We start from the raw sequence: 22,969 nt of genomic DNA on the forward strand, positions 1-22,969 counted from the left end.
ATAGTATCAGCCATGTCTGATTCTGTCTGCCAGGTTACATTGCTGTCCATGGTCATAGGCAGGGCCAGATTAACACTACTGTGGGCCCAGCCCTATTAGATTTTGTGGGGTCCCTGTATACAAAAAAACTTGTAGGGGCAGGGGATTGGGGTGCAGGAGGGGGCTGGGGCAGGGGATTGGGGTGCAGGAGGGGGCTGGGGCAGGGGATTGGGGTGCAGGAGGGGGCTGGGGCAGGGGATTGGGGTGCAGGAGGGGGTGCAAGGTGCAGGCTCTGGCTAGGAGGCGCTTATCACAGACCATTCCCAGGCAGGCTGCCTGCCATAACCCCACGGTGCTCCCAGAAGCAGCCAGATGCTAACAGGGGAAGTCAATTTATGGCACGTGTGCTGAAGGCAGCACGGGAGCTGATTTTCAGTGGCACTCACACTGCCCGGGTCCTGGCCACCGGGCCGGGGGACTCTGCATTTTAATTTAATTTTAAATGAAGCTTCTTAAACATTTTAAAACCCTTATTTACTTTACATACAATAGTTTAGTTCTATATTATAGACTTATAGAACGAGACCTTCTAAAAACAGTAAAATGTATGACTGGCACGCGAAACCTTACATTAGAGTGAATAAATGAAGACTCGGCACACCAAGGTTGCCGACCCCTGTGCTAGCACATCTCTGTAGCTCCCGTTGGCTGGTTCACAGGGACGGTGCTGGGGTCGGGGTGCAGAGCCACCTCCCCCGCACCAGGTGCCACAGAGACATGGTAGCACCGGGCCGATTCTGGGAGCAGTGTGGGGCTATGGCAGGCAGGCACCCTGAGTGCCCCACTGTGCTGTGGGACTTTTAGCAGCCCGGAGTTGGAGATTGCTGCCTGGATTTATTTTGAGCCCCCCCCCCTTGAGCTGGGGCCCTGGGCTGCAGCCCCTAAAGCCCCTGCCTTAATCCAGCCCTGGTCCGAGACACTGGGACTAGAGGTGCTGGGGATAGGGCAGCACCCCTGGCGTGAAGTGGTTTCCATCCCACACAGCGTTTACAGTTTGGCTCAATGGCTCTCCGCACCCCCAGGCTACACATTGTTCCAGCCCCTGTCCATGGGACACTAGTGCACAGCTCACGCCAGGGGAAATCGAGTCACGTTACAAGCAGCGGCTGGTGGCCGGGGCGGGGGTTTGCCAGGGCAATGGGGGTCTGACTGAAAGCTGCTTTGGACATGGCTCTGGGGTTAGACAGGGATGGAGAATGCAGCAAACACCCGTGTGACATACACAACAAACCAACCCTCCCAGGCGGGCTGTGCAGCGACCCGAGAGCTGGGAGCTCGGGGTCGGTGGCGAGAGGAGGAGGGCGCCGGGCGCGGGGCAGCCGGGGGAGGAAGGGGGACGCTGCGGGGCCGCGGCTAATCGCGGCAGGGGAGGCGGTGCCCAGGCGGGCGCGGGAGCGGGGCGGGCCCGGCGGCGGTGCAGCCCCTCCCGCCCGGCTGCGGGCCCCACGCCCGGGCGCTGAGCCGAGTCCCGCCCGGCCGGGGCAGAGCCGCGATGGGCAGCAGCCTGCGGCGGGCAGGGCTGGCAGGCGCGGGCCTGGTGCTCGGCGCGGGCGGGGCCTACGCCGCCTGGCGCTACCTGGCCCGGGACCGGGACCGGGACCGGGACCCCGGGGGCCGAGCGCTGCCGCCGGAGCCGCCGCTGGAGCCGCGGGCGGGCGGAGCCTGCGCCGCGGCCGGGGAGCAGGTACGGGGCCGGGAGCGGGGTTCGGCCGGGCTGCGAGCTCGGCCCCTGGCGGGCGGGGTCCCCGGCCGGGCCGGGTCGGGCGGACGGTGGGGCCCCGCTGGGCGATCACCGGCCGGAGCCGCGGGACCAGCCCGGCCGCAGGGATTCAGGGCGGAGGGGGCTTGCCCGGAGCGGGGGGCTGTGGCCAGGCCGCCGGCACGAGCCGAGCCGAGCCGAGCCAGGCGGGGCAGCGCTCTGCCCGCCCCGGGCTAAGGCTGGATTAGCCTGAACGGCCTCGGGGGAATCGTGTTATTGCCGAGCGGAAGGGCCGATCCCGCCGGAGCGCCTCTCCCAGCTCCGCCCGGGGCAGCGGGGGCCGCGCAGCCGAGAGCGGGCGGCCCGGGGCGGGGTGCCCTTAGCGGGCTCGTGCCTAGTCGGTCCCTTCTTTGTCTTGTCTCTTGCTGGGGCAGCTAGTGGTGCCCTTCGTTACCGGATTGCGGAGCTGCCCTGCGGTAATGAACCGGCAACCTGTTCAATGCTGCTTTGTAACTAAGCCACCGGGGCTTCATCTGGCTCAGACCCACCGGGCACAGCTTCAACTAGTCCAATGCAAAATCCTTCCCTGCCAAGGTGGCTGCAACCTCACTCTTACTCCCCTGTTACAACCACGGACACTCCTGTCACACTCTTGGTTCCTGGTACCAGAGCAAACTCTTCACACAGAAATGCAGACTGGGAGTGTCAGAGAGGCCTATGTGATTTAGGCACGTGGTTCCTATTGACCACTGAGGACAGCTGTGTGCCTGACTCCGCTGGGTGCTTTTGGAAATCTCACCCATGAGCGATATGCTCTCTCCATCCTGTATCTACATATTTCTTCCAGGGTAACCCAGTTTTGCCCGTCTAGGAGAGGCAGGGCTGACTTTCACGCAGAGCTGGAGAGCTTTCTTAAGAGGTTAAGGATTAGCCTGGTTTGAGTCTGACAGGCTGATCTCAGGCTCTTGTCCACAGTGATGCTTGAAAAGCCTTTAAAAAAATAAAGAAGGTTATTGGGCCCAATTTGTCGCTGGCATAAAATCGCACAACCGTGCTGAAGTCAGTGGAGTTGAACTTCGCTTTCCCCAGCAGTGGATGGGGGCTAGGAAGTGGAAAAGCCCATTATTGTAAAGTTCTTTCTTTTCTGAAAGTTTCCCCCCCTCCCCCCTTGATCAAATCCTGCGCTGAGCAAACACTAGAGTAATTTGGGACAGCGGGATCTGTAAGTGCAGACCCATGTGGTCATGTAAAGCCAGGGAAGGCCTGATCCAAGCCCACTGGGAAGACTCTGTGTGCTTCCGTGGGGTCGTGTTAGTGGAGCCCCTGGTGGTCTCAGGGGAGAGACAGCTCTTGAGTTAACTGGCCACTGTGATTTTTCAGTGGCACTTGTAAATGTGACTTACATGTAGAAAAAGCACTGGGCTCTGCTCTTCATTGGTGCAGTAGGATTTCATTATCCTACTGCTCCACTAGTGCTTCTTCGAGAGAGGTCCCTGTGCTCCACTTCAGGTCAAGGTGCGTCCCAGCGCCTTCGATCTGTGATTTCTATGCACGCGCAGTGCCTGTCTCTTGAGCTGTCAGTGTTTGAATAGCGCGTGCATGGCCCGGGCTCCTCATTTCCTTCTCTACTGTCCCCGGCTAGAGACGGAGTGCAGCAGTGCTCTCAGATGTACTCAGAGAGAGTTCTGTCTCTCTGTTTAATTTAAATAGTTTAGTCATAGAGTTACTATTTAAGAAAAATAGTTTAGTTTTTAGAATTATTTAAAAAATAATAAAAAAAAACCCTTGGCTACGGACATGCCTGGCTTCCCCAGCTTCAAGAGACGTGCCTCCTGCAACGAGGCCATCCCTATCTCGGATGGTCATTCACAGTGTGTACGCGGTTTGGGGAAGTCTCATGTACCCCAAAAATGCATTCAAGGTGATTGAAGTCCCCCATGAGAACCAGGGCCTGTGATCTAGTAACTTCTGTTAGTTGCCGGAAGAAAGCTTCGTCCACCACATCCCCCTGGTCTGGTGGTCTATAGCAGACTCCCACCACGACATCACCCTTGTTGCTCACACTTCTAAACTTAATCCAGAGATTCTCAGGTTTTTCTGCAGTTTCATACTGGAGCTCTGAGCAGTCATACTCCTCTCTTACATACAATGCAACTCCCACACCTTTTCTGTCCTGCCTGTCATTCCTGAACAGTTTATAGCCATCCATGACAATACTCCAGTCATGTGATTTATCCCACCAGGTCTCTGTTATTCTAATCACATCATAATTCCTTGACTGTGCCAAGACTTCCAGTTCTCCCTGCTTGTTTCCCAGGCTTCTTGCATTTGTGTTTAGGCACTTTACATGACTCGCTGATCGTCCTGCTTTCTCAGTATGAGGCAGGAGTCCTCCCCTCTTGCGCTCTCCTGTTTGTGCTTTCTCCTGGTATCCCATTTCCCCACTTACCTCAGGGCTTCGGTCTCCTGGTGAGCCTAGTTTAAAGCCCTCCTCACTAGGGTTAGCCAGCCTGCTTGCAAAGATGCTCTTCCCTCTCTTCGTTAAGTGGAGCCCGTCTCTGCCTACCACTCCTTCTTCTTGGAACACCATCCCATGGTCAAAGAATCCAAAGTCTTCTCTCTGACACCATCTGCGTAGCCATTCATTGACTTCCACGATTCGACAGTCTCTACTCGGGCCTTTTCCTTCCACAGGGAGGGTGGACTAGAACACCACTTGCATCTCAAACTCCTTTATCCTGCTTCCCAGAGCCACGTAGTCTGCAGTGATCCGCTCAAGGCAGTATCATTGGTGCCCAAATGGAGAAGCAGGAAGGGGTAGCGATCCAAGGGCTTGATGAGTCTCGGCAATCTCTCCATCACATTGTGAATCCTAGCTCCTGGAAAGCAGCACACTTCTCGGTTTTCCCGGTTGAGATGGCAGTTAGATGATTCAGCACACTTCTTGGTTTTCCTGGTCGGGACAGCAGATAGGAGAGAGTCCCCGACCACCACCACCCGCCTGTCGAAGATCTTCCCTTCGATGGGGACAAGCTCTTCACCTCTGCAACCAATGAGGTCCTCTATTCTATGAAAGAATCATGTGCTACACTCAGATCTTTAGGCATGCAGCCACCTGCCACAAAAAAGAGGCAGTACAGATATCAGCCATATCAGTGGCTACACTACCATGCTTTTGTGCAAAATCAACATTTCAGACAATATGATATGCAGCAACAACAATGCCATAGACCCAGGACCCAATGACATCGCCCTCCGTAAACAATGGTGACCCACCCTCCTGCCTCAAACAAAAAAATTTGAAGCCTTGGTCAAGGGTATAGAAAACCTTCCACCCTCTTCAGCATCGATTTCAACCATCCATTTCTTTGGACACTGTCTGCGCCCATTTCTTGCCAATTGGGAAGCCATCACTATGGACAGATGGGTCCTGGAAATTATCAGCTTGGGCTAAGCCATCCCCTTCCTCTCCATACCCCCCACCCACCCTGTCCCTCTTCAGGAACCCCTCTCATGAACAGTTGCTCCATCAAGAGGTACAACACCTCATACAACTAGGAGCGATAGAGCGGATACCAGCTCAACACAGAGGTAAAGCGTTTTACTCTCACTACTTCTTGACAGAAAAGAAAAACAGTGGATGGCGCCCTATCCTCAACCTTCCACATCTAAACAAGTTCGTCAAGAAACAGAAATTCCGGATGGTTACTCTATCAACAATAATTCCAACACTGGAGCAGGGAGATTGGTTTTCAACCCTTGACGTCCAAGATGCATATTTCCATGTCACGATCCACCCTGCTCATTGACGTTTTCTCAGATTTGCAGTGGGACTGGAACACTACCAATACAGGATCCTGCCCTTTGGCCTTTCCACTGCCCCACGTGTCTTCTCAAAAGTGCTAGCAGTCATAATAGCGCATCTCAGAAAGAAAGGGATCCTCATTTTTCCTTACCTGGGACGATTGTCTCATGTCACCCACTCACTTGGAGGCGATCCGAGCGACTTCTGCAACTGTGCACTGCTTCCACATCCTGGGTCTGCAAATAAACAGAAACAAATCTACCTTACAACCTACCCAACAAATTGACTTCATCGGGGCACACCTTGACTCCACCATGGGTCTTGCCTCTCTTCCCCAGGACAGATTCCACACAATGGGTACCTAATTACCCAGATATGTGCCAGCTCGTGGGTTACAGTCTGAGATTCCCTGCTGATGTTAGGGCACATGGCCGCTTCCACATTCATGGTCCCAAATGCCCGCTTGTACATGTGATTCCTTCAGGGGGCCTGCCACGGTATACAAACCAAATATCCACAGATTAAACAAATTGCTAACTATGCCTTCAAAAGTCAAGGACTCGCTCCTCTGGTGGAGCTCTCCTATCAACATCTGTGCCAGAATTCCCTTCCGACGAGAACCCCCTTCACTGACCATCACTACAGATGCATCCCTCACAGGATGGGGAGCGCACATGGGTCACCTCACCACTCAGGGCCTCTGGTCCTCTACGGAAACCAAGCTTCATATAAATCTACTAGAGCGCTGAGCCATACTCAATGCCTGCCTCCATTTCCTTCCCATTATCCAAAACCACAGAATTCAGATCATGACAGAGAACATCGCATGCATGTTCTATGTGAACAGATGGGAGAAGCCCGGTCCCACTCTCTTTGCACAGAAGTGGTAAAACTATGGAATTGGTGCCTTCAACACAATATCCATATCTCCGCCTCATACCTGCCTGGTTCTCAGAAACCACTGCAGACGAGCTCAGTCGATCCTTCCCCATACAGCACAAGTGGGAACTCAACGACACCATTCTATTTACCATTTTCCAGACCTGGGGTTATCCCCAACTTGATCTATTTGCCACGGCAATAAACAAAAAATGTCTGACTTTCTACTCCAGAGCCGGCCTGGGGAAACACTCTTGAGGAGACGCCTTCATGATCCCATGGATCGACACACTCATGTATGCGTTTCCACCAGTACCTCTGTTGAACAGAGTAATACAGAAGATAAGAACAGACAGATCCAACATCATTCTAATAGCCCCATCATGACCCAGACAACCATGGTATTCCTTCCTCATACGGATGTCGGTCAAGCCACCGATTCCATTCCCCCTCCTCCCCCAGCAACCTCCTATCACAACACAGGGGCCACCTATTTCACCCCGACGTACAGCGACTCCACCTGAGGGTCTGGCTAATCAATGGTTCTCTAATGAGGAGTTAGCATGTTCTGAACAAGTGCGGACAGTCCTACAGCAGGACACACATCACGCGCACTACTTACCTACATAAATGGAAGAGGTTCACATCTTGGCGTACGGCCAAACAGACCTCCCCAGTTTCCGCCCCACTCCCAGTGATACTGGATTACCTGCTAGACCTTAAAACGTCGGGTCTCGCCGTGAGTTCCACCTCGCGGCAATCACCACATTTCACCATAAGATCAACAACACTACGGTCTTTGCCCATTCAGTAACCAAGAGGTTCCTGAAGGATATCCAAACATTATATCCAGATGTAAAACCACCTGCTGCGCCATGGGACCTCCACCTAGTCCTCAAAGCCCTGATGGATAAACCCTTTGAGCCAATGGCTACCTGCTCCCTTCTCTACTTATCCATGAAGACCGCCTTCCTGATAGCAATCACGTCTCCCAGACGAATAGGAGAAATGGGAGCACTCATGGCAGAACCTCCGTATACCACGTTCTTTCGTGATAAAGTCACACTCTGCACACACCCGAAGTTCCTGCCTAAGATGCACTCTTCCTTTCACCTCAATGAGCCAATACACCTATCAACATTTTCCCCAAAACCCCAGGCTAATGCTTTTGAAACAGCAATGCACACTCTTGATGTGCGCAGAGCACTATCCTTTTACCTGGATAAAACAAAACCGTTTAGGAAAACCCCCAAACTTCTCGACTCTACCACTCAGCGATCACAGGGAAAAACTATCTCTACCCAGAGACTCTCCAAATGGATTGCAGACTACATACGTCTCTGCTACCAACTGAAGCAAATACAACCCCCTACATCAATTAGGACACACTCTTCTAGAGCTGTCTCCACTTCCACTGCCTTTCTCCGTAATGTCCCGCTTTCTGACATATGCAAGGCAGCTACCTGGGCAGCGAAGCTTACCTTTACCAATCACTATGCTCTCATGCGCATGGCAGCATCCGACACCAGGATAGGTAGAGCTGTCTTGTCAACAGCCTTCTTACCTGATCCGAAGTCCCAACCATCCTAAGGGACACTGCTTTTCAGTCACCTGAAGTGGAGCACCCACAGGGACATCTCTCGAAGAAGAAGAGGAGGTTACTCACCCTGTGCAGTAACTGAGGTTCTTCGAGATGAGTGTCCCTGTGGGTGCTCCGCTACCCACCTCCTCCCCTCTACTTTAATCTGGGATGCACTCCATTGTTAAGAAGGAACTGAGGAGCCCGGGCTGTGCACGCGCTATTCAAACACTGACCGCTCGTGAGGCAGGCACAGCGCGTGCGCGGCCCGTAGGGGTACTGCTGTAGAAATCTCCGATCGAAGGCACTGGGACACACCTTGACCTGGAGTGAAGCACCCACAGGGACACTCATCTCGAAGAACCTCCGTTACTGCACAGGGTGAGTAACCTCCTCATCTCCAAAGAGACTTCCAGGGCAGACTGTTCTTGAACTTCTCGTTTAAAGAAAAAAATCCTGCCTTCCTTATATATCATAATGCAGCCATAGAGAGCACAACCCACTGCACTCGATTTTCAGACCCCGCTCTACTCTACAGTGTTTGGTGGGCTGAAATCCATGTCACAGAAGCTTCATCCACCAATTAGCGGAACTGAGAGTTTCTGCTCAGTTGAGACCCAGGCTCACAGAAGAGGCTCTATAGATGTGTTCCAGCACTCATGCCTGGAGGGAGAAGTGGCTCTAGGTCAGGTGCGAGGTCAGGTGAAGGGAAGAGTGGAGGCATATTTCCAGCATCTGGGCCAGTGTGTATTGCCTCTGGATAGAAAGGGGACTTCAATTCTCATGGCTAGTCTCCTTACATTAGACACTTTAAAATAATCTAAATAAATATATGCACACAATAGCATAAGAACGGCCATACTAAGTCAGACCCAATGTCCATCTAGCCCAGTATCCTGTCTTCCGACCGTGGCCAGTGCCAGGTGCCCCAGAGAGAATGAATAGAACGGCAATGATGGAGTGATCCATCCCCTGTCGTTCAGTCCCAGCTTCTGGCACTCAGAGGTTTAGGGACAACCATAGCATGGGGTTGCGTCCCTGACCATCTTGGCTAATAACCATAGACAGGCCTGTCCTCCATGAATCTATCTAATTCTTTTTAGAACCAACCCAGTTACACTTTTGGCCTCCACAACATCCCCTGGCAACGAGTTTCACAGGTCTGCTTTGTGGTGTGAATTTCTTCCTTTTGTTTATTTTAAACCTGCTGCCTATTAACTTCATTGGTTCTTGTGTTACATGAAAGAGTAAATAACACTTCCTTATTCACTTTCTCCATCCCATACATGCTTTTCTAGAACTCTGTCATATCCCCGTTAATTGTCTCTCTTCTAAACTGAAAAGTCCCAGTCTTTTCTAGCTCTTCTTGTATGGAAGCTGTTCCATACCTCTCGACATTTGTGTAGCCCTTCTCCATATCTTTTCAGATGATAATATATCTCTTTTTGAGATGGGGTGACCAGAACTGCATACTGTATCCAAGGTGTGGGCATACCATTGATTTATATCATGGCATTATGATATTTATGGTCTGATTTTCTATCCGTTTCCTAATGGTTCTCTACATTGTTTGCTTTTTGACTGCTGCTGCACACTGAGCGGATGTTTTCAGAAAACTATCCATAGTGTCTCCAAGATCTTTCTTGAGTGGTCACAGCTAATTTACACCCCATCATTGTGTAGATATAGTTGGAATTATGTTTTCCAATGTGCATTTATATTGTATTTATCAACACTGAATTTCATTTGCCATTTTGTTGCCCAATCACCCAGTTTTGTGAGATTCCTTTGTAGCTCTTCGCAGTCTGCTTTGGACTTAACTATCATGAGTAATTTTCTATCCTCTGCAAACTTTGCCACCTCACTGTTCACTCCCTTTGCCAGATGATTAATGAATATGTTGAACAGCACAGGTCCCATTATAGGTCCCTGAGGGAGCCCTCCGTTTACCTCTCTCCACTGTGAAAACTGACCATTTATTCCTGTCTTCAGTTTCCTATTTTTTAACCAGTTACTGGTCCATAAGAATCTTCTCTTATCCCATGACTACTCACTTTGCTTAAGAGCCTTTGGTGAGGGACCTTGTCAAAGGCTTTCTGAAAGTCAAAGTACACTATATCCACTGGATCCCCCTTGTCATACCTCACTAAACAAGCACATGGGTTTCCCTTTACAAAAGTCGTGTTGGTTCATCTATGTATCTGATGATTCTGTTCGTACTGTAGTTTCAACCAGTTTGCCTAGTACTGAAGTCAGGCTTACCGGCCTGTAATTGCCAGGATCACCTCTGGAACCCTTTTTAAAAATCTGTGTTACATTAGCTATCCTCCAGTCGTCTGGTACAGAGGCTGATTTAAGTGATAGAATCATAGAATATCAGGGTTGGAAGGGACCTCAGGAGGTCATCTAGTCCAACCCCCTGGTCAAAGCAGGACCAACCCCCAACTAAATCATCCCAGCCAGGGCTTTGTCAAGCCTGACCTTAAAAGCCTCTAAGGAAGGAGATTCCACCACCTCCCTAGGTAACCCATTCCAGTGCTTCACCACCCTCCTAGTGAAAAAGATTTTTCTAATATCCAACCTAAACCTCCCCCACTGCAACTTGAGACCATTACTCCTTGTTCTGTCATCTGCTACCACTGAGAACAGTCTAGATCCATCCTCTTTGGAACCCCCTTTCAGGTAGTTGAAAGCAGCTATCAAATCCCCCCTCATCAGGGCTGGCTCCAGTGTTTTTGCTGCCCCAAGCGGCGGGAAAAAAAAAAAAAAAGCCGCGATCGGCGGCACTTCAGAACATAGAAACTGAACATAATTCAAGAAAGCACTTGTTACATTTTCACGGGATTACCTGTAACTCTAGCACCACAGCTTTGGCTCACCCTGACATCCCAGGCGCAATTCTAACTTCTCTTAGGCTAGAGGAATTCCAGGGGAGTCAATAGATTGTTGGTTTTGTGTTTTGTTTTTTAAGTTGTTGATGTTAGTCAAGTCTTACAGTTGTGTAATAGAGATCAAAACTGGCCCACTAGCAATCGTAGAGATACTGCTGGTTTCATACTGTGCGTGAACTGAATGTGTTTATATGGATTCCATCGCAGTAGATCTGTGTGTTGTGCAGAAGTTAAAGGAAATAATTCAGATAAAGCTAGGCCTGGAGACAAATAGCCACTCTGGCAATTGCAGGGGAAAGAAAGGAAGAGCTGGTGATTAAAGAGAGCTCCAAGGGGGTAAAGATGGGCTGGCTTGAATAGAGGGGCCTGACACTCAGCCTTGAAGACTGACCGAGAGACTCCAGTGGAAATACTCTGAAAGGTGGCCCCGAGCCCAGCACAATTCAGGGGGAGGCTGAGGATAACCAGCGCTTCCCTTTGCAAGATAGAAATCGCTTCTCCCCCAAATACAAAGGTCTGGTGGCATCACCACTAGCCCAGGGCATCATGTGAACCTGCCCAAAGCATCTCTGCCTGCTCAGGAAAGTGATTGAAAGAAGGGACTGACGATACAGTGACATCCCCTGCAGCCCACGTGGTGTCCCTGCTGGGGGCTGGTTTGCTGTCGTATGTAGTTAGCTGGCCAGGGGGCTAGTGAACCGATCAGCCATTTGATGAAAACCATTCTGGGAACATAGAGCATGAAGAAATTTCTTCACCCACAAGACTAACACATGCAGAGCTGAGATGCAATGAAATGAGCAAGGAGCTCCTGGCTTTGGGTGTTGTTAGAGAGCAACCAGAAATACAAAGTGAGGAGTGGAGAGGAGATTGTAGAAGCCAGGGAAGGGTTCATTGCTGTGTCTTGTGGCCTGAGGCACACTTCCATCTACACTCTATCATGTTATGCACCAAAGCTGCAGAGCCTGTAAGTGACTGGCTGACCGGCCCCTGTTTTCTCTCTTGCATGCACTAGCACTTGTTCTGCACTGCGTTACTGAGTTGTCATCCAGCTGTCATGAGCCAGCAGTCTCATAGCAGAGGAGTGTGGGTCATTTTTCTATCAATAATTCTATTTCTGTAATTAATCAGCCCAGCAGCTTCTAGAGGTGGCTGGCAGAGCTTTGAGGGCCGTAGATTTTAGCACCTGTGTCCATTCCAGATCTCTCACGTGCTTTGGGGATGTCCTTTGAATACACTATAAGACTGAAACTACCATTCACACGAGGTTTGATTGGCCAAAGAACCCCACAGCTCCGCAACTTAACCTGCGTGTGTACGAGTGGCTTTTCTCAGCTTGGTGTCTGATCGATGCTGCCGTGCCCACTTTCTGCTCCAGTGTTTGCATTGCCCTTGCCTGCCTGTCTGCCCATCGTAGTCACTTCTAAGGGGCTGTGCTACCTCGGTGCCATTGCCAGGGTACATCCTTCTCTCCTCATTCTAGCAGCCCCAGGCTCCATCCACATTAAGATCTCTGGACAGATGCATAGGGGCTAGTCAAGTGGCAATTGCTATTTCTTGTTTTCTAGATACAGCGATGTAATAAGGCAGAACCCCCCTGTCCGAAGAGTTTCTTCAGTCCTTGCTTAGTTGGCTACATGGTGGAACATGGAAGAGTGGTCTCTTGTGAATGTGTCTTTGTCACCACACAGCTTAGTTTGGTTGGCAGCACATTTAGGAGGGGCTCAGGATTGCGATGGTGCCTCTGAGATGCCTGGCTACCCCCAGGGATCAACCTGGACCTGCTAGATGGAGGTGGAAGGTGTTAGTTAACATGCATCTCTGCTAGGGGAAAGACAGGGGTGAGTTAACATACGCTGCCTAAAACCTACCTCCTAGTTCAGACAGACCTGCTGTGGGAGAGCTGGGATAGGGCCGAACTCTTGCCAGTGCTATGACTCATCACTTCCAAGCGCAGTCCTGTTCACTGAAGTGAAGGCAGTGACCTCTGTGGTGTTCCTCCATGGAATGGTTTGTACTGTTGTCTTCAGCAATATCACCCATTTACAAGCAGGCAGAGTTCTGTGAGCTCCTCTTACTCCCCCAAACAGCAGAGCTTAACAGTTGTCGAAGTGGTTTGGTCTGGCCGGTGTTGGGTAGAAGTGGGTCACAGCCTGCTTTATAGAAATAACCCACACCAAGCTAGTGCTTTAGTTCAAGTTTCTTCTGCCTCCTCTACATCATATCCTATCCCAGTCAGCCACCTGCGAATGCAATAATTGAACATAAGAACAGCCACGCTGGGTCAGACCAATGGTCCGTCTAGCCCAGTATCCTGTCTTCTTACAACGGCCAATGCCGGGTGCTTCACAGGGAATGAACAGAACAGGGCAATGATTGAGTGAGCCATCCTCTGTCACTGTCACCCATTCCCAACTTCCGGCAAACACAGGCCAGGGACACTCAGAGCATGGGATTGCGTCCCTCACTATCCTGCTTAATAGCCATTGATGGACCTACCTTCCATGAACTTATCTAGCTGCTGTATTGACTTGTTTGTTCTCACAGTGTAACCAGGGTGTACAAGTCCAAATGCTCATGTCTGACCCAAGCTGAACAAGTGATTCAGTGATTCAGCTTGTTCCCCCCCACTGTCAGGCCTCCCCTGAATTGAGTCGGGAATCCGTTAAGAATGCTAACTCTCTGGTGAAATGCTGGCTGTAGGCTGCTTCTTCCTTAGAAATGACAGAGATTATGAATGAGGTACCCGTTACAAGAGGAGAGAGAGAGATTGAGCTGATACTTAGCACAACTCCTGGCACCGGTTTATTATAGTTTAGTTCTGGGCTCTGTTGGGGACTTGTTCATCAGCAGTGAACTCTGCCGCTTCTGTTACCTGGTGGCGATTGTGGAGCCTGCGATGGAGCTGGGAACCCCCAAATGGCACCTGCTCGTGTAACAGACAGTGGAGACAAGGAATGAAAAAAGCCAGAGCTGGATTTTAAGAGCTCAGCCCCCAACAGCTCCCACTTAGGCACTTAACTAAAGAGTCACCTTTTCCAAAGAGCTCAGCAGCCCCTCTTGTTCTCAATGGGGCTGGAGGGGCAGGGTCCGCCATTGCTCTCTGAGAGCTGCTGGGGTCCAGGCCCTTTGGAATGTCTGACCATTGTGTGTAGGGGCCTAAAGGGGAGCTGAGCCCTCTGGATAACCTGGCTTGAATGACTGTGCTTGAGGCTCTCTGGTTTTAACGAGAGAACGCCACATCAGCTCTGAAAAGTCACCTCCTAGTTACTGCAAACTCTGAGCGGTATTTCTGGTATATTTAATCTGTCGTACATGCTGCTGTGAGCTGGTGCCTCCTGCTGTGTGTCTAGATTATCAATCTCTTGTTTTAGCTGACACTCAACCCCCTGAGCCTGTCTGCACTCTGACTTCAGCCACAGCAGGGCACTTAGTTACAACACCGGCTCCATTCTGTAGCGCAGATGGGACCTGACCTACCTTTTAACCACGGCCCAGAAACTTGCTGAAGTCTTACACACCCAACCCCTTCACGCTGAGACCTCAAGTGAGTTCTCCAACAAAACCAGACAAGATCAGGTTGACAATCCTGCTCTCTCTCAGGCAAAGGAAAAACAATTTTGGTTTGACAACACCCTCAAAGCCTCCTTCCCCATCATTAAGAAGCAAAAAAGAGCACAAATCCAAGAGGATGCAGCTGCAATTCCCACCCCTCACGTCCCCTTCATGGCAGGTCACCTTAAGCTTCTTCAGGACTGAATTTTAGCGTGCCCTTAGGGTCATATTTTTAAAGGTATTTAGGTGCCCATTTGCATCTTCAGGCATTTAAATACTTTTAAAAATGTGGCCCTTAGGGACTGGGCTATGTAACTGAGTCACCATCAATTTTAATATGAGGCCGGAGAGCAATTAAGAGGCTAATGTACAGTATATAGCTCTATATCACAAGCAATTAACTTTTCTAAATTAAGGAACCAAAACCTGTACCCGCGTAGGCCCTAGTCCTGCAAATTCTTCGTGTTGGGTAGTAAACACTCCGCTGTGTGATCAAACTCTTACCACTTTCCTGTGTGTTGTGGGTCATGGCAGCAAAATATACACACAAATCTCCAGGATAGCTGATAACTTCAGCTGCTGGCTGGGGGCTGATTCATATGCAATTAGTGTGCGGTTCTTTATTTCAGTAGCCCGAGTGTGCTTTTTCTGCATGATATGAATGGCTAATGCCACTGGCTGGCAGAGGTTATCATATGCTACACGCATTTGTAAAGCCACATTCACACTGGGAATCTAGAAGGCAGTTTACATGGCTTGAATTGTTCTCTGTTCACCGAGCGCAAGACAAGAAGTACTCAGCTTAGTTCGTCGCGAGGCAGATTTAGGTTCGACACTAGGAAAAACATTCTCACTCTAAGGGTGGTTGAGCACTGGAACAGAAGGGAGGGTGTGGGATCCCTGCACTGGATGCTGTTACGAACAGGTTAGACAAATGCCTGTCCAGGAATACTCACTCCTGCCTCAGCGTGGGGAGAAGAACTAGACGCCCTCTTGAGGTCCCTTCCAAGCCTTAGTTTCTATGACAGGAGCAAAATACCAGGCTGATCTTTCCAGCTCCCAACTCCATTGCATTTTTATCAGGCCATGATCCTTTTAAGCTCAGATTTCCCAAAATGGCTTTTTGTGCCATGTAGCAGTTAAATCGATAAATCAGGCGTTTAGCACTTACTGTGGTAACCAGTCATCCAGGCAGTCGGTGCCTCTGATGTGCTGGTGGGATCAAAGAGCAGGGTAGTGTCAGGGTCTGTTATTTACTCCCATGCATATAACGCTCTGAAGGCTATGAGCCACATTGGCACTGGATAAGTGGGATCAACTCCCATGGAAATAAATAGGAGCTGTGGCTGTCTCCATTAGAGCTGATACAGTCCTATATTTTCAATGTTTTCATCAATGTTATTAAGTAGTCTACTATTTATAAGGTGGGAAAGCAGCACGGTATAGTGGGCATAGGCCGACCACCTAGCAAGTGTAAAAATCGGGGTGTGGGTGGTAATGGGGTCCTATATAAGACAAAGCCCCGAATATCCGGAGGTCCCGATAGTATTGGGATATCTGGTCACCCTAAATGGACAGGGCAGTGAACTGGGAGTCAGGAGACCTGGCTTCTAGACTCGGCTTTGCCAGACCAACTGCATTACCATATATGAATCATTCATTTCTCTTGTCTGTACAGAACAGGGGTAAGGATATGTCCCTTCCTTTGTAAAATGCATTGAGATCTGTGAATGAAAAAGCTAAGGTCCAGATAAATGATAAAGCAATGGGAGTTAGGTGTCTAATACCTTTGAGGATCTGGGTCTAAGTGTCATTGTTATGTTCTTGTGCTTTGGGATAGCTGGTGCGAATTTTCTATTCTCTTCTGTGTTATTTGCTATGGGATATACAGAGAGTTCTGCGGGTACCCAAAAGTCAACTGTGGGTGCAAAACATCTACATTAGCAACAAAACAGTGCTAGCGATCATTGGTTTAAATAGTGATGGAAGATCTAGTGACAGAAATTCAGGTGGTAAAGAGAAGTTTTGCTACACAAGGATGATTTTAGAGCTAACAGCTGCATGAGTGGCACAGAGAACTCAGAAAGCTGACACCAGAACAGATTTCATTGGGCTACAATCTAGTATTGAGCCCATCTGCAAAAAAACAAATTACACCCAGATAGAGTCCAAGGCCCTTAAGAAACTATAGAAATAGGACCCACTTCTGCAGGGGAGGTCTGCAACACACAGTTGTGCAGGCAGCATGCTGCACAGCAGTGCAGGGAGGTATTGTTGTGGCCACGGACAGTGGCTCAAACCCCCGCTTTGACCAAGATCACCATGGGCTGGTTAACACCCGCATGCCATAGAGACCCGTCATGTCAGACCGAAGCTAGCCAGCACCAGAGAATGAGCATGGCGGGGCGTCCAGCACGCTGCACTTTGCAGGGCTAGCCGTAATACACAACAGTGTGCTACACCTCTGGGATGGTGTGACTCCCACATCCAGCGCTGCCCAGCAGTGCTCATCCCAGGTGACGCTCACGCACCCAGCGGCCCCTCGTCCCTGCTCGACAGGGCCCAGGCGGCGGGGTGGCACGGGGCCTCCTGCAGCTGCTCCTCCAGGCCAGCAAGGGTTGCACTGCAGAGGAATGGTGGGTGACCAAGCTGCCTTTAGTTCAGCCCTCTGTCCCCTTGCCCCAGCTGAGAACAGGCCGCATGGCGCAGCTGCGGGGAGGCGGCTGGGTGCCCGGTGCCCCGCCAGCACAGGAGGTGAGAGGGGTCCTGGGGAGCAGCTGGGGGCTGGAACCAGGAGGCTCATGGAGATCAAACCATCCTGGGTAGCCTCTGCCATCCTGTCCTAACCCCCAACCAGAGCCACAGGCCCTCTCCCCTCAGCCTGCCTCCCCCCACATGCCTGGATGGGGGGACGGCTCGTCCTGCTTTCACCATGTGCTGGGAGGGTCTGATGTGTGTTTTCATCAGTGAGAAATGAGCCTTGTGGGGCTGCACGAAACCTGGTGCCGCTGGCCCCCAGAATCCTGGGCAGTGGTCCTCACGGGAGCTGCTGGGGGAGGCATCGCTTTATTTGGGGATCCTCGTCTGAGGACCAGCTGAGCGAACGCACCAGCGGGAGAGCAGAAGGGGGAATGGGTATGGCCTCCCCTTCTAAAAATAACCCTGTAGCAATAGCCCTAAGTGGTGCATAGGGCTTTTGTCCATGCCTGTGTGTGCCATCCGTGCCATCTGGTGTAAGGATCAGGGTCATATGTCCCTCCCCCCATCCCATCGCTGGTGGTGACCCCTTTGGGATAACACACCCCAGGGTTTCACAGCATGTAAACAGTTTGTGAGGCTGTCACTTGCATTGCAGTGGAAGAAAAATGCTGATGTCCCTCTTTTAAAAAAAAAAAAAAATGGGTGGGGGGGTAGCTACCGAAAGCCCTGTCCAATTCTGAATAGCTAGTAAAAACAAACAGCTGAGTCAAATAAATGGGATTCTACAAGAACATAATGTACCGTTGTTCTTTCTGCTTCTTGCTGCAGTGATGAAGTGACAATATTCCAATAGCTGTGGTGGGCTAACTGATAATGCTAGTCCACAAACAACAAAGTCTTGGCTTGATGATATTACGTGTGTATTGAAGGTCATAGAATCATAGAATATCAGGGTTGGAAGAGATCTCAGGAGGTCATCTAGTCCAACCCCCTGCTCAAAGCAGGACCAATCCCCAGACAGATCTTTGCCCCAGATCCCTAAATAGCCCCCTCAAGGATTGAACTCACAACCCTGGATTTAGCAGGCCAATCCCTCCTTAATCAGGTCTAAATATATTAATCCAGATACATTCAAAGCTCAGAAGAAACAGGCGTTTGCTAAGGAGAATGCATTGATATTGGTAGAGAAATATTCTAAAAGGATGCCTATAAATAAAGGAAACTAAGATGTTTTGTTTCGAAAGACATGGCAGTGTTCTGTAAATGGGGGCTGGGAAAACTGTAGGCGCACCAATGTGTCTTACTCACCTTGCAGGCAGGGCGCGTTCTCTTTTACAGAATGACTGTGATGTTGGAAAATGGAAGGAGTTCCAAACAAACTGATGATGTCTCTGTAAGGTTCCTGCAACGAGCTAACGTCACACACTTTGAGTAGTCCCATTGAAGGCAGTGGGGTTACTCAGTGTATAAAGAAAGCGTATGTGTAGCTATTTGCAGGATCAGGGTCTAATTTGATACATTTCTGCAGGGCCATCCTTAGGATTTATGGGGTCCTATGCAGTATTATTAAACCGGTGCTCCTATGCCCGACGGCAGCCCGGGCTCGCATCCTGGGGGGAGGGACAAGGCAGCAAAGGATACCAAGCCGCTTGGCCCGCCTCACGGCGGCGGAGAGTCACACTTCCCTGCAGAGACCCCCGTACCCTCTCCCGCACGCAGAATGTGCGGCGCCAGCGCATTCCCCTCTGTGGATACGGCCCTGCCTAAGGAGACTGCAGCGCACCCTGGGTGTGCAGGAGCTGACCTGCTCTTACCTGCTGTCATGGGCGGTGGGTGAAGCTGCCGCTTGGGGAGGCTAGGTCCCCCGCCCACCTCTTCTGCCTGTGGCCCCGCCCATACTCCACCCCTGCTCTGCCCCAGGCCCCGCCCTCTCCCCACTGTCTCCCTCCTCTCTTCCCTCCTCGTCCCTGATCACCCCTTCCAGCCAAATCCCTGAACCCAAATGAAGCAAAAGACATTGGAAAAAAATATTCTTCTGCAATTTCTTTCTAAAGAAAATGGAGCATGTTTTCCACTGCATGCCAGAAGGTGAAGACTGGACATGCAGAAGGTACCTAATTAAAAGCACTAAACTTGGGAATAAAATATGTCAGTAACGGGTTTTTTGATGTATCCTGAAGTTTGTCAGAGATTTATTTGCAAAGACTTTGTAGTAAGGGCGAGTCAGCTGTCCTGCTGAATACAACATTAAATACTGTGGAATACATGATGCAGCTCTTCTCTGTTTGACATTTTCTTAATCAGTATTTCTAAGCTGATTTTATATTTGAAATGTACTCTTAAGTCTCATAAAGTACTCATTCCAGATTACTACAGATTTATCTCACTGAAACAAAGACTTAATCAGTCACAGGGGTTTAGTGTGTTCATAACAATGTTCATTGCTTTTAGAAAAAGGGAGCACTCATTTACTGTGTGATCTCCATAACAACAGACATGTTTATGAAATGTCACCAACTTTAAAAAAGATGTTTCCAAAGATTTTAGGCATAACAAAGGATTTTATATCTTACCACGGTACTGATTTTCCTAGTGGGCTCTCTTAAAACTAGTTCATCAAATAGTCAGAAGTAAAGAAAGGGAAACTCGTTTGTCCAGCTATTTGGCAGGAAAGGGGTGTTGTCCCTTTAAGGGCTCTCTTCAACAGGGGGTTGAAGGGAGAAAGGGATGGACAGAAAGGACAGGAAGACTTTGGAAGCAAGTTTTTTCTACTGTAGTAATTAAAATTAAAATGTGTATTTTAGATAAAGGTGGTCTTTTGAAGGATTTATTTAAAAAAACTATGAAGACCCAAGCATTTAAGGCTAAAGATGAATACTCAGATTGTGCATCTAAAAATCTATGCAAGGATTTTTTAGAGATGTGATTTTATAATCTTCAGCAACACATTAATGAAATATTTTTAAAGGAAATTTTAAACTAAGCTCTTGTAGACTAACATGTTCTGAGTCAATATTACAGTAACGCACAACTGTTTTGGTCAGTACATTCAGAAACTGACAGTATATACCTGGAGGTTGGCAAATGCGTTAAATGGCTTCATTACCACTTGACTGGCTCTGTAACAGTTCCAATGTTGTGCTCATAAGTCTGGCGGCTGGAGGCTTTTTCACTTTTAAGTTACTAGTTCCTCTCCGGAGGAAGACTCACCAGGCAGCAGCAGCTGGCTGTGGGAGCCTGCAGGTAGGTCAGAACAGGGATAAGAAGAGGCGGGAGGGTGGACACCAAGACCCAGGGGTGCCCCAAATTTTCAGGTGCCCTACGCAGCCATGTATGCTGTGTATGCCGAAGGACGGCCCTGCATTTCTGAGCCTTTCTATTCCTAGTGCTGGCATAGGCCCCTACTGCATTCATCTTGCTAGAGTTTGACTAATATTTGGGTTTTTTCTCTTATAGCCACACACAGACAGATCAGTTCTCTTGCTTCCTTGTATGCTAGCCCTACAAAATGTTTAATGCTTCATAGCGTGATTCTCTGCAGACTTGTGTGCTGAACAGCCTACTCACCCTCTTCCTGCTGCACTAGTGAACATGCTGCTCCTTATTTCACAGGGAAAACCCCAAAGCAAACAGATATTAGTACTGGGCCTGGATGGAGCAGGGAAAACCAGTGTTCTCCACTCACTGGCCACAAATCATGTGAAGCGAAGTACAGCTCCCACAGAGGGCATCAACGCGGTCTGCATCAACACTGAAGAGGCCAAGATGGAATTCTTAGAAAGTAAGTGCTTGCATTTTAATAGGTAACATAAGGAAAACTCTCATTATACTTAATGGGAGCTTTGCTTTAGGAAGAACGCTTAGACCCTTCATTTTTTTAATGCTTTATTGAGGAAGTTTTAACAGGTTTACAGATCCTTGACATATAAGTATCAGAAACAAAATAATCATTACAACAGCGAGTTTTTTGTCTAAAGAGACATTATACAGGAATATAGTAATCAGATCTTTCTGTTTAACAGGGTGAGCATCATTACAACACCTACAACCTGTCGTTTTTAGTGATTTTTTTAAATTGAGTGAAATCTCTCTATACACGTATTTAACAGACATGTCTATCAAATGGTACTATTAAAAAAATGGACGGGGATGCTGGGTTTTTTGCAATATTTTTTCTGAGTATAAAATAAAAGGTGACCAAATATCTGTCTGTCCTCTTTCTATTTTGCTGGGTACATAGTTGGTGTCTTATTTTTTTGTATAACCACAACCTCCCTTTTTTCTAACCATCCCTCTATAAACCCTCCATTTTTAATCCTTCCAATTTCAGAGATGTGCTATCACACTGTCCTCTGGGACACTGTGAAGACACTACGGCTACAGTGCTTACTAACGGATTACATCTTTCTACATTGTTCCTTGCTTAAGAAAATACATTGGCATCAAAGTGCATGCGTGTGTGCACATATGCTAAATGGAAATATGGAGCCAAATTCATTTCTGGCATAGCTCCAGTGAAGTTACACTAGGGATGACTTTGGCTGAGTGTGAGAGAATGCTAATGTAACCCCAGACAATGACACTGTTGAAGAAAGTTGTATTTTACAGCTATGAATTAGTGTTTTTCACTAGAGAACGTGTCTAGCTAAGTATAGTGTTGGGACGAGGGCTAGGTAGTCACTCTAAGGCTAGGACAGAATAAGGAATCTCTGATGTTTGTAAAGTTTTTACCACAGGAACTCTAACTGTTCTAATTCTTAATTACCATTACGCTGGAGCCCCTTTGGACTCTGGCTAATCCCTTCCTTCGTCCAGACAGGGTGGACTCTGCATGCAGACTGAGTCTACAAACAGGAAACTGCTGTGACCACTTTGGAGGTTTTAAAATAGGGTGACCAGATCACCCAGGTCAAATATCGGGACGCGGGGGGAGCGGAGCAAAAAAAAAAAATGGCGGCAGAGCAAAAAAACAACCCCCCCTTTCCTCCTCCCTCTGCAAGTGCTGGAGGGAGGCCCCGGAGACGCAGGGGGAGCGCGGGGCCGGGGTGAGTGAGAGTCCGGCCTGGCCCCGAGCACAGGCAGGAGTCAGTCGGGCGGTACCTGGAGGGTGAGTAGGGGCGCGGCCTGCGGGGCCAGGCGGCGGCTGTTCTCCCCCCCGGGTAGCGGGACTCGGGAGCAGCCACTGCTGCAGCTCCCACTGCCACGGCCGGAGGAAGCGGCCATGGCGCTCGGCGTCTGCGGCTCTGGCACCTGCAAACCTTCTGAGCCCGGGCCTGCTGCGGGGACCCAGCAGCGCGCACGCTGCGCCCAGCCCCTGGCCAGTCACGTCTGGGCTGCCCAGCTGGTGCTATCCCGCAGCGGCCCCGGAGTGGGGGCAGCAGGCCCCAGCCCCCCCGTCCCGCTCGGGTCCCGCAGGGGAACGAACAGGGCTGGGCTGCCGATGCCTCCGCCCCGAAGCCGCCGCGGGATTGCACCAGCTGGGCAGCAGCCCAGATGCGACTGGCCAGGGGCTGGGCCCAGCGTACGCGCTGCTGGGTCCCTGTAACAGGCCCGGGTTCGGGGGCGCTAGAGCCGCAGCTGCCGAGCGCCATGGCCACTTCCTCCAGCCGTGGCAGTAGGAGCTGCAGCAGTGGCTGCTCCCGAGTCCAGCTGCCCAGGTGGGGAGAACAGCCGCCGCCTGGCCCCGCAGGCCGCCCCCCTACTCTCCCTTCAGGTACCGCTCGACTGAGTCCTGCCTGCGCTCGGGGCCAGGCCGGACTCTGACTCACCGCGGCCCCGCGCTCCCCCTGTGTCTCCGGAGCCTCCCTCCAGCGCTTGCGGAG

The 22,969-nt window shown here is 50.1% G+C and overlaps 1 protein-coding gene across 1 annotated transcript in view; it reads left to right on the top strand.

Annotated features, from left to right (window-relative positions):
- The first annotated feature begins 1,500 nt into the window (after positions 1-1,500).
- Positions 1,501-22,969, top strand: part of ARL9 (ADP ribosylation factor like GTPase 9) — a 35,114-nt gene continuing 13,645 nt past the window's right edge. The window contains exons 1-2 of the mRNA XM_054030280.1: positions 1,501-1,723; positions 20,760-20,928. Coding sequence (XP_053886255.1) covers positions 1,532-1,723; positions 20,760-20,928 — 361 coding nt within the window. The 5' untranslated portion in view covers positions 1,501-1,531. The remainder of the gene's footprint in view (positions 1,724-20,759; positions 20,929-22,969) is intronic.

This window comes from Malaclemys terrapin, chromosome 5 (assembly GCF_027887155.1).
Source record: "Malaclemys terrapin pileata isolate rMalTer1 chromosome 5, rMalTer1.hap1, whole genome shotgun sequence".
NCBI lineage: Eukaryota > Metazoa > Chordata > Testudines > Emydidae > Malaclemys > Malaclemys terrapin.